The sequence below is a fragment of the Alosa alosa genome, chromosome 10 (assembly GCF_017589495.1).
Source record: "Alosa alosa isolate M-15738 ecotype Scorff River chromosome 10, AALO_Geno_1.1, whole genome shotgun sequence".
Lineage (NCBI taxonomy): Eukaryota > Metazoa > Chordata > Actinopteri > Clupeiformes > Clupeidae > Alosa > Alosa alosa.
Window position 1 is genome coordinate 33784177 of NC_063198.1, and position 16485 is coordinate 33800661.

General features: G+C 47.1%; 1 protein-coding gene across 1 annotated transcript in view; it reads right to left on the reverse strand.

Moving 5' to 3' along the window:
• Window positions 1-15361, reverse strand: part of prdm2b (PR domain containing 2, with ZNF domain b) — a gene marked incomplete at its 3' end in the record, with an annotated part of 30291 nt that extends 14930 nt beyond the window's left edge. The window contains 4 exon segments of the mRNA XM_048255536.1: window positions 839-965; window positions 5101-5253; window positions 6037-6140; window positions 15200-15361. Of these exon segments, the coding sequence (XP_048111493.1) occupies window positions 839-965; window positions 5101-5253; window positions 6037-6140; window positions 15200-15341 (526 nt within the window).
• Window positions 15362-16485: the final 1124 nt, after the last annotated feature.

Here is a 16485-nt window from a genome sequence, read left to right on the forward strand (position 1 = left end):
CAGTGACCTGTTCGATTAGTTCTGTCCTGCAACGATGTTCCAACACGATACAAGGGAGAAATCGATCGTTTACCACGATTAACACTATTTGTAAACACGTGAAAGAAACCGATACTACTACGAAATGGGATTCTCACAGACTTAGGGGGTTGGTATAACTAGTGACCATGAAGTACTGGTCAGCAAACACCGGAGGACCCAACACACCGTAGCCTAGAAACTTGAACGCATACATGTAAAATTTAGTAAGAATCGTCAGCATGGAGATAACCACGTATCTCTTATTCCTTCAAATTAACAGTTAACTTACTTAACCTTAACGGCAGCGAAAAGAATGAACTGTCCACGCGGAGACAGGAAAGGTCACTACTAGTTAGCTTGCTGTTCTGGAGAGCTAAGGGAAACAGCCCGAGAAAGCTAGCTCGCTAACATCAAACACGAAACAGGTATGGCTGCTGTCGAAAGTATCAAGCTAGCTAGCGAGTTAGCTTCACAACTTAGACGGCCTATCTCCGTATGTGAAATCGCACGATTAAGCATGTTATTACACATTTAATACATGTTAGGTCGCTTAGCTAAGATGGATGCATCCTCTTATCTGCTGGCAGAAAATTTGACACGCTTGCCAACGAGCAGCAAATCCACCTCAAATGTCTGAACTGTAACGTTAGCCATCCTGGCTAACGCAAATTTGAAACTATCCAAGCTAGACCAAGTTTGCCGTTGTACACACTTCCACCAGTACCACAAACATTTGTTTAACTTTGGAAATACAAACACTTTGGTTATACACTCGTCAGGTAACATTATAGACGCCGGTTAAAAGATCATAGTTTACCTCTTCTAGCCCTCGGAGAATTTTTCTTGCTTAGACTGCTTGCTCTTTCTTCCTCCAGTGCAGCTGCTATCTCCGGGTTGTCTTCCCCATTGTACCACACAAGCAATTCTTCCCCTGGTCCGATTGGCTGAAAGAAGTAAAGAAGAGACTATGGACCAATCAAAATGGAGGTTACTGCAGTATGAGTGGGGCGAAGAGGAAAATGTTCGGGCCTGGAACGTCAAGTCCGAATCAAGCACGCAAAGCTCTCTTACAACATGTACAAAAAGGAGTAACGCAAACAAGATGTGAGAAGTAGTTAATTCGAGCAAACACCATCTACGGCCGACCTGAAACTGCAGTCATAATATAATAGCGGGACAGGGCAAGAAAGGGCCACTTCAAGTCTCTTTTGTGTTGCATAAAATATGGAAAACAGCTATAGCACCCTTGGTGTGACGTTGGGACGGGTAAACCAGTAAACGGCTGGAGTTAATGAATAAACCATTAGTCGAAACCTTGATATGAAAGATGTCTAGGCATTTGATGAGTGGCCCCAAGCAACATACCTGTGTATGTAAATATCTGGACGAAAAGATGTTACACATATTTTAACATTCGTTTAAAACATCCAATTAAAGGTGACAAAAATATGAAGCCTAGGTTGCCATTCGGATGAGACTTGTTCATGATAGCCTAAACTTTGTAAATGATTTCAGCAAGCAATAAACATGTTGATAGACAGTGCTGTAGCTCAAAAGAGCATTCGTCCAAAAGTATTATGCATACATTATACCCATTGCTCGTTAACCAGTTGGCCACGGCTGAAGTGCCCTTGAGCAAGGCACCTAACCCCTCACTGCTCCCCGAGCGCCGCCGTTGAAGCAGGCAGCTCACTGCGCCGGGATTAGTGTGTGCTTCACCTCACTGTGTGCTGTGTGTGTTTCACCAATTCACGGATTGGGATAAATGCAGAGACCAAATTTCCCTCACGGGATCAAAATAGTATATATACTTATTCTATACTTATACTTAAATCCGTTCTGTACTGTAGTGTGATTGTAATAACTCTGTAGCGCGAGGCCTAATGGCCCAGTTCTGCTCATCAGTGGCGTTCTGCTCATGCTTCAGAGCACGAGGGCTTGTGCACACCTGCAAGGAGTGATCAGATATTACTGACTAGAGACTGCATTCGAGATCCAATCCAATCCAATAATATAATATATATTACAGCTGGAACTGAACAGAAAATGTCATTATAATGTAATAATACATGATCATATCATCATATAATATTCAGTGAAATGTACATTAATATGCGCAACAGGCCACATTAGACCTGTAAATCACCTGTGTGTATGTGTGTGTTAATCAAAAATTGGAATACAAGTCAAAGGTTGAGAGCCTGCAGGGGTTGCACCCTGTAATCTCCGCGCTCAGTCCTTTTCTAATCCATATCTTCTGAGGAAGAATAATACACAGAGACTTTATTCCAGCATATACATGTGGGATAGCTCAGTAAGATCAGCCTGAACATCTGTACACCAGAATGTGCTCATTCTCCCATCCATCCATCCATCTCCCATCCCCACATCCATCCATCTCCCATCCCCACATCCATCCATCCATCCATCTCCCCATCCATCTCCCCCATCCCCCCATCCATCCATCCATCCCCCCCACCCATCCATCCATCTCCCATCCCCACATCCATCCATCTCCCCATCCCCCCATCCACCCATCCCCACATCCATCCCCACATCCATCCCCACATCCATCCCCCCCCATCCATCCATCCCCACATCCATCCCCCATCCATCCACCCATCCCCACATCCACCCATCCCCACATCCATCCCCCATCCACCCATCCCCACATCCATCCCCACATCCATCCCCCATCCATCCACCCATCCCCATCACATCCATCCCCACATCCATCCCCATCCATCCACCCATCCCCACATCCATTCATCCATCTCCTCATCCCCACATCCATCCACCCATTCCCACATCCATCCATCCCCACATCCATCCATCCCCCCATCCATTCATCCATCTCCTCATCCCCACATCTATCCATCCATCATCCATCCATCCATCCATGATTCTGCTGAATTTCAAAATGTTCCTTTCCATGGCAGGTGAAGTTGCTCATATTTGAGCATCCTGACCCGACGTGTTCAGGGCCGAACGCAGCACTCGCTCCACTCGCTTCCTGACCCGGCGTGTTCAGGGCCGAACGCAGCACTCGCTCCACTCGCTTCCTGACCCGGCGTGTTCAGGGCCGAACGCTCCACTCGCTTCCTGACCCGGCGTGTTCAGGGCCGAACGCAGCACTCGCTTCCTGACCCGGCGTGTTCAGGGCTGAACGCAGCACTCGCTCCACTCGCTTCTGACGAGCCCTGTGGGAGGACCGCTGCTGCACCACAGACGCTTGTCCTACCTGCTGCACCACAGACGCTTGTCCTACCTGCTGCACCACAGACGCTTGTCCTAACGGTGCCCACAGACGCTTGCATTGAATGCTGGAGACGCATCCCGTTCATCTACATGGGCTTACGTCATCTGTTGCAGAAGTGAATTGTGATTCCGTTGCGTTGCTTTGCTCCCGTCGCCTCCGTCAAAACATTTTCAACTTTTTTTGCATCAACGGACAGCATCGCAGGGCACCAGCCAATCAAATTACGGTTACGCCTCAAGGTACACCATAGTACAAACCCCTGACTGAAGGGAAAACCCACCGGCATGCAGTAACGCAACACACCTGTGTGCATCTGGGGTAAACAAACCTACCTGCTGCACCATGCATTAAACTAACCTACCCGCTGCACTGTGCATTAAACAAACCTACCTGCTGCACCATGCATTAAACTAACCTACCCGCTGCACTGTGCATTAAACAAACCTACCTGCTGCACCATGAATTAAATAAACCTACCTGCTGCACCATGTATGAAAGAGGCCCTATGCAACAATTTTAGCAAAATTACCTTAATTATGCAGGTTGAGAGTCGTTCTGATGGTTCTACAACACTTTTTTGGGTGCTTTGGTGGGTGCTTCATCTCCCCTAGTGCTTCTCCGCGGATGAAAAACGATATGCAACTTTCTGGTCATGGGTCCCAACACATCCGGATGTAACTCAGCGGAAATACTCGAAAATGTAGTCAGATTGTAGTTTCTAAGAAGACTGCAAAACGGACTCCGACTTGACTTTGTTGCTGTTGAAATTGTAAGTAGCCTACCCTTGGGTGAACTTCGTTTTGTAATGTGATTTGATAGTCTCTTGAACAATGTGTTTGTTCGACCATTTTATTGTGACCCTATGTGTTTAGCTTGGTTTATTGATGGCTAGCTCGCTAGCTAGTGGGGTTTAGCGTGCAGTCACTTGCTACCACCGGCTGCAGGGGAGCTATGTTGTGAAAAATATGAGCCCAAATCAGGCGAAAACCCAGAAACAGCAAAAGAATAACCAGACCTGCATAGGGCTTCTTTAAACTAACCTACCTGCTGCACCATGTATTAAAGGGAAACTTGGCAGGATTTCCCCCTCTGCTGGAGAAATTTTTATTTGCTATTTCAAATTTAACTGTGGGAAAAGGTAACGATAAAGCACATGGATTTGTTTACAAGCTAGCGAACGGTTAGCATAAGTTTGGCAGAACTATGTGGATGTTACAAGGTAAGAAACACGATTTAAAACAAGTTTCTTGTTTCTCACTTCTCTTTCCGGGACGGTAGTCTCAATGTTGCAAGGTTGGTTTTTCGCCTGGGGACGCTAGGCGCAGCGGGGAAAGTCACCATTTTCACCGGAACAGGTCATTTAACCATCCAAATGATTTCTAAACGGATTTATTACGTTGAAATAGTTGCCAAGTTCCCCTTTAAACTAACCTACCCGCTGCACTGTGCATTAAACAAACCTACCCTCTACACCTTGTACTAAACAAACCTACCTGCTGCACTGTGTATTAAACAAAACCTACCCGCTGAACTTTGTACTAAATGCAAATGTAAATGTAAACAAACCTACCCTCAACACCTTGCAGTAGCCTGAAATAGATGCACCTACCCGCAACACCTTGCAGTAGCCTGAAGTAGATGCACCTACCCGCAACACCTTGTAGTAGCCTGAAGTAGATGCACCTACCCGCAACACCTTGTAGTAGATAAACCTAGTAGAGGTAGCAGTAGATGCACACCTTAGCCCCTTGTAATAGATGTTGTAGCAGGTGTTGTAGTAGGTGTACCTACCCTTAGCACCTTGTAGTAGATGTACCTACCCGTAGCACCTTGTAGTAGATGGCTCTGTTGATCTCCAGGGGGAAGAGGTTCTGCTCCTGTGTGGATCGGGCCCAGTTCACATAACGGAGCCAGTTCCCCTGCAAAGGGTCCGTGGCATCGACACACATCCAGCCTCGCGTCGGGAAGTACACCTTGGGGGGCAGGAAGAGAGAGAGAGAGATGGAGATAGAGAGAGAGATGGAGAGATGTGCGGCATTACCTGTGTGTGTGTGTGTGTGCGCGCGCGAGCGCGCGCGTGTGTGTGTGTGTGTGTGAGAGAGTGTGTGTAATGGCTGCACTGCCTACAAAGGACTGTACATTGCGCGCCACCATCGTATTGTTGCACTGTCAGTGAAGGAGCTCCGCGACAATGCCACCTTTACTGCAATTCATCACAATGAAAAGATCAAGACAGACTGGTTCTCTCCCCCACACGAACAGTGCGCTACATTGGAAACTGCCATAAATAACTTACCAAATACACCTGACATAGTTGTAATTAATGAACACACCAAAGCCGTTAATAATAGAAATTGGTTGCTCTTTCGATGCTTACATGGACATCTGCTATGCTTCAAAACTGTAAAAATATCAACCATGGTACAATGTTTTCAATAACTCTGGCTACTCCTGTAAAATCACTGTGTGTACGAGGCCTGCAGATCTGTGGACTACATAAGAACAAGGCCAAGAAACTGACAAGATATTGCTCTGTATCAGCAGTAATTGCTAGCCTCTACATATGGAGGCGTAGGTGCCACCTTTACCCCTAATGTGCATAATGGACTGGGATATTGGCTGCTGTTGTACACCTTTCTATCAAATTTGGATTATGTCATGATATATGATTATAATCTTCTAATCCAAATAAATCATATAAATGTGCGTGTGAGTGTGAGTGAGTGTGTGTGTGTGTGTGTGTGTGTGCTGGTCACCTCCCACATGTAGACGTTACTGGTCACCTGGGACCTCTTCTTCCTCTCCCCCACAAAAGGGCCGAAGCGCTTGCCCCTGGGGATGGCCTGCACCGCCCACACACCTGGGGGGGGTAAGGGTTGGGAGTGGGGGGGTAATAAGGGTTGGGAGTGGGGGGGTAAGGTTGGGAGTGGGGAGGGGGTAATAAGGGTTAGGGGGTAATAAGGGCTGGGAGTGGGGGGGGCAAGGGTTAGGGGCATAAGGGTTGGGAGTGGGGGTAATAAGGGTTGGGAGTGGGGGTAAGGTAAGGGCTAGGGGGTAATAAGGGTTGGGAGTGGGGGCAATAAGGGTTAGGGGTAATAAGGGTTGGGAGTGGGGGGGGGGTAAGGTAAGGGTTAGGGGGTAATAAGGGTTGGGAGTGGGGGGGGGGGTTATAAGGGTTTAGAGAAAGTTGAGAGGAAGAGAAAGTGTTTTGTTGCTAAAGAGCAGCTGCTATCGCTGTTTACATGATCACATGGCACAAGGTTGCTCAAACAGCCAATCAGCACACAGCAGTTGAGCTGGCCAATCAGCACGTGGCTGCAGAGCCTTTTTAAACCTGTCACTTCAACCTTCAAAACAGGAGCAGGAGACGTTTGAACAGTTTGTCCCATTCAGCAGGGGGAATACCACCCCTGAAAAAAAACAACCTGACCAACTTAAAGTGGTTTGCTGATTGACCAGCTTGTTAACCAGCTTGTTTGACCACCCTATGATGGTTGACCTGCTAGACCAGCAAAACTCTTGCGAAAACATACCTTCAGCTGGTTTACCCAGCTTACGATGGTAATTCAGTTGGTTTGGTTTGTCGTACTACCTCAAGCTGGTCATTTTAGCTGGTGTTTCTGGTGTACACTGCTGGTTTAACTGGCCATGCCAGTTTATGTTGATCATTCTAGCAAACCAGCATGACCATCTTACACCAACAATGTCAAGCTTGACACCAGCATGACCGCAGAAAATACTGCACTACTGTGTGTGTTACTCCACTGAGGGGAAAGAATGCACTGCACTGCACTGAGGGGAAAGACTGCACTTGAAAGACTGTACTTGAAAGACTGCACTTGAGGGGCAGCCGTGGCCTACTGACTTGTAACCGGAGGGTTGTGCCTTACTCCACTGAGGGGAAAGACTGCACTATTATGCACTACTGTGTGTCTTACTCCACTGAGGGGAAAGACTGCACTATTATGCACTATTGTGTCTTACTCCACTGAGGGGAAAGACTGCACTATTATGCACTATTATGCACTATTGTGTCTTACTCCACTGAGGGGAAAGACTGCACTATTATGCACTATTGTGTGTCTTACTCCACTGAGGGGAAGGATTGCACTATTGTGCACTATTATGCACTATTGTGTCTTACTCCACTGAGGGGAAAGACTGCACTATTATGCACTATTGTGTGTCTTACTCCACTGAGGGGAAAGACTGCACTATTATGCACTATTGTGTCTTACTCCACTGACTGGAAAGACTGCACTATTATGCACTATTGTGTCTTACTCCACTGAGGGGAAAGACTGCACTATTATGCACTATTGTGTGTCTTACTCCACTGAGGGGAAAGACTGCACTATTATGCACTATTGTGTCTTACTCCACTGAGGGGAAAGACTGCACTATTATGCACTACTGTGTGTCTTACTCCACTGAGGGGAAAGACTGCACTATTATGCACTATTGTGCCTTACTCCACTGAGGGGAAAGACTGCACTATTGTGCCTTACTCCACTGAGGGGAAAGACTGCACTATTATGCACTATTGTGTCTTACTCCCCTGAGGGAAAGACTGCACTATTATGCACTATTGTGCACTATTGTGTCTTATTCCACTGCTCTGGGGCTGTGTGTGCAAGTGTGCTTATCTGGGTGAACACGTCTTCACAGCCTCTCATTCAGTTCCTCTTCAAACCTGGAAAATAGGACTGGGTGGCGAATATGAAAGCCTCAGGAAGCGTGTGTGTGCGTGTGTGTGTGTGTCTGTGTGTGAGTGAAAGCCAGAGCGTGAGTGTGAGTATGAGCATGTGTGTGATTATGGTATGGAGAGATTGGAGAGGATTTTGACGAGCGAGCATGAATTCACGAGGCATCGCTGGATTAAACCCAGAGACTGTCATGCCACTGCTTACCCACTACACTACTGGCTTCAACCCACGCCAGCCTGAACCTGAACCTGAATGGGAGTAGAGAGCTTAAGAGACATGTGCACAACCACAGTGTCTAGAGTGCACCTCCCACATCACACCTCCACAGTGTCTAGAGTGCACCTCCCACCTCCACAGTGTCTAGAGTGCACCTCCCACATCACACCTCCACAGTGTCTAGAGTGCACCTCCACCTCTATCTCACACCTCCACAGTGTCTAGAGTGCACCTCCCACCTCCACAGTGTCTAGAGTGCACCTCCCACATCATACCTCCACAGTGTCTAGAGTGCACCTCCCACCTCCACCTCCACAGTGTCTAGAGGTGGGAGCTTACCACCACAGTCGGTAAGCTCCAATATCCGAAGTGGGTGATAACGGGATTTTCACTATGAAACAATGTAGCCTCATGGATAAGGTAAATGACAGATTTAAGCGAAGGGGAGAATTTGCGTATAGTGAAATGTGCATAGTTATGCGGTTTTTTTTAACTTACGCACCCTTACGCACATTGGAGAATTCCCCCCTAGGTGTCTAGCAGCAGCAAATCTGACCATCAACCGCTAAATCTGAATTCGCTAGGGCTACAGTAACGTACCTTGGGAAGGTCGTAGGACAGGGCAAAGCGCATCCTATGTGAGCAAAGGTCAACGCGATTGACCACTTTCCTCTGCCGGCCACCAAGAAGGAACTGATGCGGTTCCTAGGTATGATCGGCGTCTACCGGTGCTTCTGTAAAAGTTTCTCCACGATTGTGGAGCCTCTAACTGGTCTCTTGAAGGCGTCAGCTGGTTCATCTGGTCTGCCTTCTGCCAGAACGCGTTCGAGTCAGTCAAACGACTCCTCACGACCTCGCCAGTTCTAATGGCTCCTCAATTTTCGAAGCCCTTCCAACTTGAGGTGGACTCTCTGGGCCAGATGTACGTACATTTGCGAACGTAGCGTTATCAGCTTCATAGACAAACCGCACATTGCGAACGCTGTCAGACCCAAGTTTCCCTCGTATTTATCAATCGTTCAATCCTTAGTGTAAACTGCGCTTTTCTCTGCCTTTCTCCGCCCATAAACGCAATTTACGAACGTCCACAACTGAACGGCAACGCCTACAAGCGCAGTTGAATGAAGTTAACTGATGACAACATTAAAAAGAATCAAACGTTTGGCGATCACTAAATAATACCATACATGATAAGAAGATAATGAAGATCAGTAGTCACAAGTGGAAGTCGTCTGGAAGTCGTCTGGAAGTCGAATGGAAGTCGTCATTTCCGGTTGAGTGAACGCTGTGCGTGTGTGTCTGCCGCTGCTCACCGGGTGTCTTCTTTGCTATTGCTGGACTCCTTTCTCCGTGTCCATTTACCCCAAATCTAGTGGATTACCGCTTCTCCTCCTAGTGTCTGCTGAACCTTCCTGCCCTGTCGCTGGAGCATTGTTGCTTTGTTGCTTTGCTGTTGTCCGTGGATTCTACAAACTTTGCTACAGACTTGCTCCTCCAGTTCTGTTTGCCACTGCCCGGCTCACCTGCCCTTCCCCTGCATGAGCTCTCTTCCTCTCTCCGTGGTGCTCTCACCACAGTGACTATTGCAGTGGTGAGTGTGTCTCTACCCTCTTGCCTCGCTGTTGTCCCCAGTCTGTTTAATGGTTGGCGTACTAAACTGCGCTGATTACATTGCGGACTGGGTTGTGTTGTGAGCCTGGTTGGCTTGTAACATGTAGTAGCGTGGTGTTGCTGTGTCGCTTGTGACAACTTCACTGTGTCAAATCTGTCGATATCATGTTTTCCGCTGGTAGCTGGATTAAAGTCCTCTCAGCTCGCTTTATGCTGTTGTGCCTGTGTGCTTTTTGTAACTTGGCAATGGAGCCTGTTTACACCCCTGCTGCTCTTAAACTTTTTCGCTGCCACACCCCCCTGGACCCGACACTGTATAAACTCTGCTGCTCGCTTGGAATTACTCGTCGTCCACACTATGCTCATCGCTTCAGAAAAGGACCGACTCTCATCTATGGACACGATGCCCAAATCCCAACTGTATACACGCCCGACCGTCGACGACCCCAGCCAAGGAACAGGGGAATTAACTTTGACAACCTCCATCGCCCTCCTAGGCTGCCTCCTCCTGCCTCGTCGTCACGTCAGAACTTTAACATTGGCCACCTAAATGCATGCTCAATCACAAACAAAATGGCCTTAATAAACGATCTGATAATTGACAAAAATGTGACCTGTTTTGTCTCTCAGAGACCTGGCAACAACCCGGTGACTGCATTAATTTAAACCTGCTGACCCCCTCTGGCTACTGCTACTTATCCAAACCCAGATCTGTAGGGAGAGGGGGCGGGTTGGCTGTAGTGTACCGCTCAGATCTGACTATTAAAGAACTTAAGCCATTTGAAGTGACATCCTTTGAATATATTGCTGTGAAGGTTGTCTCTACCCTACCACTTTTACTATTGCTAATCTACCGCCCCCCAAAACCATCTGCAAACTTTCTGTCTGAATTGAATGAACTTCTCACTGTTATTTCATCCCTTTGTTCTGCTATAATTATGTTAGGGGATTTTAACATTCATGTGGATACTAATTGTTCTTACACCTCAGAGTTTAACTCTGTATTGGACTGTTTTAGTTTGACACAGCATGTTGACTTTCCCACTCACACTCATGGCCACACGTTGGATCTGCTCTGCTCTTCTGGTCTGAATGACATCTCTGTCTCTGGTTCCATCTCTGGTGTCTCTGACCATAAGCTCATTGTATGCCGTTTTCATATGATCTCTCCTCCTCCCTCCTCAGAGAAAACAACTATCACAGGTCGTAACATCAGGTCAATTGACCACAGCATGCTTGCTGCCTCTATACAGGCCTCGCCGCTGTCTGACCTGGACGAGCTCTCGTCCGCGGATAACCTGGTTGCTATGTACAATGACACCCTGACCAGCCTGCTTGATAGCTTAGCCCCTGTCAGGACTAGGCTTGTTCCAGCAAACCGTACATGCCCCTGGTTCACCCCTGAGCTGAGGCAACTAAAGGCCGCTGGCCGCCGTCTTGAACGGCTATACAAGAAAACTGGCCTTACAATTCACTCCATGCTCTACACCGAACATATTCAGACATATAGGGATGCACCTAATGCTGCCCGCTCAAACTGCTACTCATCACTCATAACCTCCTCCGTGTCCAGGCCAAAAACCTTATTCAGGACTGCGGACAAACTCTGTCCTAAGACTAAGACCCCTGAGCAGTACCAGGCCTTCTTACACTTCTTTGAAGATAAAATTAGCCAAATCTACCACTCCTTCAACCCCAATGCTATCTCTCTCTCTCTTCTCCTCCTTCTCTGGGCCCTCAGCTCTCATTTCACCACTACTGACTCCCTCACCATCACTGACATCATTACTAAGTCAGTTACCCCCACCCCACTCTACTCCCCACATCCTGTCTGAACCCATTACATTGATTGTTAACACCTGCCTCAACCTGGTGTGGTGCCTGCTGCCCCATCTACTTAAAGCCTGCTCCACATCCCTGTCTGAACCCATTACATTGATTGTTAACACCTGGTGTGGTGCCTGCTGCCCCACCCTCTACTTAAAGCCTGCTCCACATCCCTGTCTGAACCCATTACATTGATTGTTAACACCTGCCCCCACCCCTCTACTTAAAGCCTGCTCCACATCCCTGTCTGAACCCATTACATTGATTGTTAACACCTGCCTCAACTCTGGTGTGGTGCCTGCTGCCCCCACCCTGCCTGCTCCACATCCCTGTCTGAACCCATTACATTGATTGTTAACACCTGCCTCAACTCTGGTGTGGTGCCTGCTGCCCCCCCAAAAAGCCTGCTCCACATCCCTGTCTGAACCCATTACATTGATTGTTAACACCTGCCTCAACTCTGGTGTGGTGCCTGCTGCCCTGCTGCCCACCCATTCTCAAAGACTGCTCACTAATAAACTACGCCCTATCTCCAACCTCCCTTCCTGCAGTTACACCCCCCTTCCTGATTCTCAAAAAACCTGACTCTGACCCCACATCACTAATAAACTACTGCCCTATCTCCAACCTCCCCTTCCTGGCCCCAATCACTAATAAACTACCGGTACTGGAAAGAGTGGTGGCCTCACAACTACACACCTTTCTTAACCACCACCTGCCTGTATGAGCCCTTTCAATCTGGCTTCCACTCATGTCACAGTACAGAGACTGCCCTTCTACGCATAGTTAACTACCTCCTCCGGTCTGCTGACTCTGGTTCACTTAACATTCTTATTCTCCTTGACCTTAGTACTGCTTTCGATACCATCAACCACAATGTTCTAATCTCCCGTCTGTCTGCTATTGGTGTTTCTGGCACAGCCCTCAATTGGTTTCAGTCATACCTCATCAACAGAAAGCAGTTTGTAACACTTGGTCCACATCAGTCCCCTGTCACTCGTGGTGTCCCCCAGGGTTCTGTACTTGGGCTCCTCCTCTTTCTCATATACATCCTCCCTCTTGGCCAGATTATTGCTATGCTATGACACTGCTATGCAGATGACATCCAACTCTACCACTCCCTCTCCCTCTGACCCCCCACCACGCTCCCTCACTGAATGCCTCTCTGACTTAAAATTATGGATGCAAAACAATTTTCTCAAGCTCAACACAGACAAAACCGAAATGCTGCTGATTGGCCCTAAAAGCATCCTCACCAAATCTCCCCATCTAACTCTCAACATTGATGGCTCATCTGTCCACTCCACCCCTGTTGTTAAAAACCTTGGCATTCAGCTTGACTCCACCCTTAGCTTTGATCCTCATATCAAGATTGCTTTTTTTCACCTCCGTAACATTGCACGCCTCCGACCCTTCCTCTCTGCTAGTGATGCACAGACTTTGGTTCACTCTTTCATTATGTCCCGTTTAGATTACTGCAACTCACTTTTCCTTGGTCTCCCCACTAAAACCCTTCAAAGACTACAATATATTCTGCACTCTCCATTGGCTACCAGTTCCGTCCCGGATCAAATACAAAGTACTACTACTCACCATCAAAGCCTTCCACAACCTTGCTCCCCCCTACATCTACGACCTCCTGACCCCTTACACACCTTCCCGCTCACTCAGATCCTCTGACCAAAACCCCTTGGCTATCCCCCGCTCCAGACTCTCCACCCTGGGTGGCAGGTCCTTCAGTGCCTTGGCCCCAAACTCTGGAACTCCCTCCCCCACCCCTTAGGTGCCTGTCCATCTCTTCCTTTCTTCAAAGCACATCTCAAGACCTTTCTGTTTAATGATCACTTCTCCTCCACACCCAACACATAGTTCCATACAGATAACTTGTCTTTCTTGTTTGTTTTGTTTGTTTGTTATTGTTTCCCTGCCTTTGTTTGTTGTATTGTTTGTTTGTTTGTTATTGCCTTTCCTACTTCCTACTATGTAAAGCGACCTTGGGTTTGAGAAAGGCGCTATATAAAATAAACTTATTATTATTATTATTATTATTAGTAGTTCTACTCAAACTACTTGTGCATATGGAAGATTGGTCAAATCTAGCAAGTAGGAAAGTTTAAGTGAATGGCGTGAAAGTGAAAGTAAGACATTCGAAGGCCAACAAAAGTTAATGTTGCTTTTTGATAGTACAAAGACTTACAAAACTGGTGCTCTAAATAGCGATTCTGTTGTCTTTGAAAGGTTCTCTTATTGACGCATTGAACTGCAATTTGGATTAAAACCTGCTTTTACAAGGCGGAAGTATTTAGGTGCAGAATAGACGTGCGCTTTCAGGAGCAGTCTTTGTACATACCGTGGAATACATAATTAGGTGCACTTTACTCTTCCCCTCCCATCTTTTTACGCTAAACTCCCACTTTCCCTTGGATCCTCCCATGAATGCATATGCATGACATGACAAATGCAATATGCCACTTTCAGCTCCTCGACAGGCGAAGCTTTTACATCATTGCGGCCTGTTTGTACATACCGCCAATGATTTTACACACCGTTCTGCGAAACAAATCTCGCTGGAAATTGGGCAAAAGCGTTAGTACATCTGGCCCTCAGTGTCTGTCTGTCTCTCAAACACACACAGGTTCCATTAACTGTATTGCCACACCAACAACACATACACACATACAGCATTCATCATCTGCAGCACACATACACACACACACACACACACACACAAAGAGTTCAATGATGAACTCTGCTTCGGCAGCTTCATGTTTACCCATAATGCCGTTCACCTCTCTCTCCAGCAGCCTGGGAGAGTCAGGGCCACACTAAACAGCCCTCATGCCACAAACCCCATAACTACGGCTGAAAAGACCGTTATTCTCAAACTGAGAATATCTACAAACAAATAGGAACTACTGTCACCACACACACACCAGCACTTCATGTACTGAGAAGAAAACCATAGTTTAATACATATCATTAATAAATGATTACATAATTTCATAACAATTATTCTAGTAATTATGCAAGTGTGTCTGTGTGTGTGTGTGTGTGTGTGTCCTCACCTATGCAGTGTTGGTTGATGGCTGATGGTCCGAGTGTGTGTGTGTGTGTGTGTGTGTGTGTGTCCTCACCTATGCGGTGTTGGTTGATGGCTGATGGTCTGAGTGTGTGTGGTGTGTGTGTGTGTGTGTGTGTGTGTGTGTGTGTGTGTGTGTCCTCACCTATGCAGTGTTGGTTGATGGCTGATGGTCCGAGTGTGTGTGTGTGTGTGTGTGTCCTCACCTATGCAGTGTTGGTTGATGGCTGATGGTCCGAGTGTGTGTGTGTGTGTGTGTGTGTGTGTGTCCTCACCTATGCGGTGTTGGTTGATGGCTGATGGTCCGAGTGTGTGTGTGTGTGTGTGTGTGTGTGTGTGTCCTCACCTATGCGGTGTTGGTTGATGGCTGATGGTCCGAGTGTGTGTGTGTGTGTGTGTGTCCTCACCTATGCGGTGTTGGTTGATGGCTGATGGTCCGAGTGTGTGTGTGTGTGTGTGTGTGTGTGTGTGTGTCCTCACCTATGCGGTGTTGGTTGACGGCTGACGGTCCGAGCCTCATGTTCTCTGGTAGTGCTTTCCACACATGGGGGGGGGGGTCCTCCAGGGTCTCCCGAACCCCCCCGCTAACACACAGCCTTCCAGACCCGCCCGTCACAGCCATGCTGGCCAGGGGTCACACACCTGCTCACACACACACACACACACACACACACACACACATGCTTAGGTCAAACCACACATGTACACCCACGTTGGCTTGTCCTAACAAGGGCTACTGTGCAGGCAGGTGATAGAGACCAGAAGAGCAGCAGAGTTAAACCCTGAGGTCAACCTGAGAAACCCCTATGGTCAACCCTGAGGTCAACCTGAGAAAAAGTGTGGGACAGTTTCAGAAAGATACTGTACAGCCAAAAGTACCAAGTCCTGGTGTGCTGACGTTATCGGCCGATGTTAGCTATGTGCTGATCTATCAGTATAGACATTTATAGCTTCCGATAATTATTTTTAGATTAATTAAAGGAAAGCCAAATACTGATCCTTCATCTACATTTCCAATATTGTTTTAAAAAGACAGTGTTGAGATGTTTTAGGCTACGTTTACACGTGGCCGGCTATTTTCATAAACGGACATTTCACACTCTCCATTTTCAAAAATAACATTGTGCACACCTGTCAGTTTTCAGAAAAGTTTTCCTTTACACTAACCCGGGTACATGCCTTCAAGAGCATGCCAAACCTGTACGTGGTAGTGTAACGAGAAGCTCAAGCCCATGTTAGCCAATCAGAATCCCGAAAATATCAACAACAGCAACGAATCACTTCTTCTTTATCTTTTGAACTGAGAAAAAATCTCTGCCTCGTCACATAAATCTCCGTTTGTACCTCTTTAGACGCAAACGAACAAACGGAGTTTTCCCAAAAAAACGATCAGCCCGGAGTTTTTAAAAACTCTGTTTGCGGGAGGAGAAAACCTCCGTTTGCGTCTAAATGACGGAGTCCAGAGACGGAGTCCAGAGACGGAGTCCAACGCAGAACAACATCACCAGCTGCATCGTTTTCGTTGTCGTCTAAACAGTGAAGAGATGTTTTAAAGAGACAGTGAAGAGATGTTTTAAAGATACAGTGAAGAGATGTTTTAATAGTCCAAAAGAGACAGTGAAGAGATGTTTTAAAGATATAGTGAAGGGATGTTTTAATAGTCCAAAAGACAGTGCAGAGATGTTTTAGTAGTCAGACTGGCCACAGGAGTGCCGCATCAGAGATATTTCTGGTCTGAATATTGAATACTGAACACGTGCCATGGT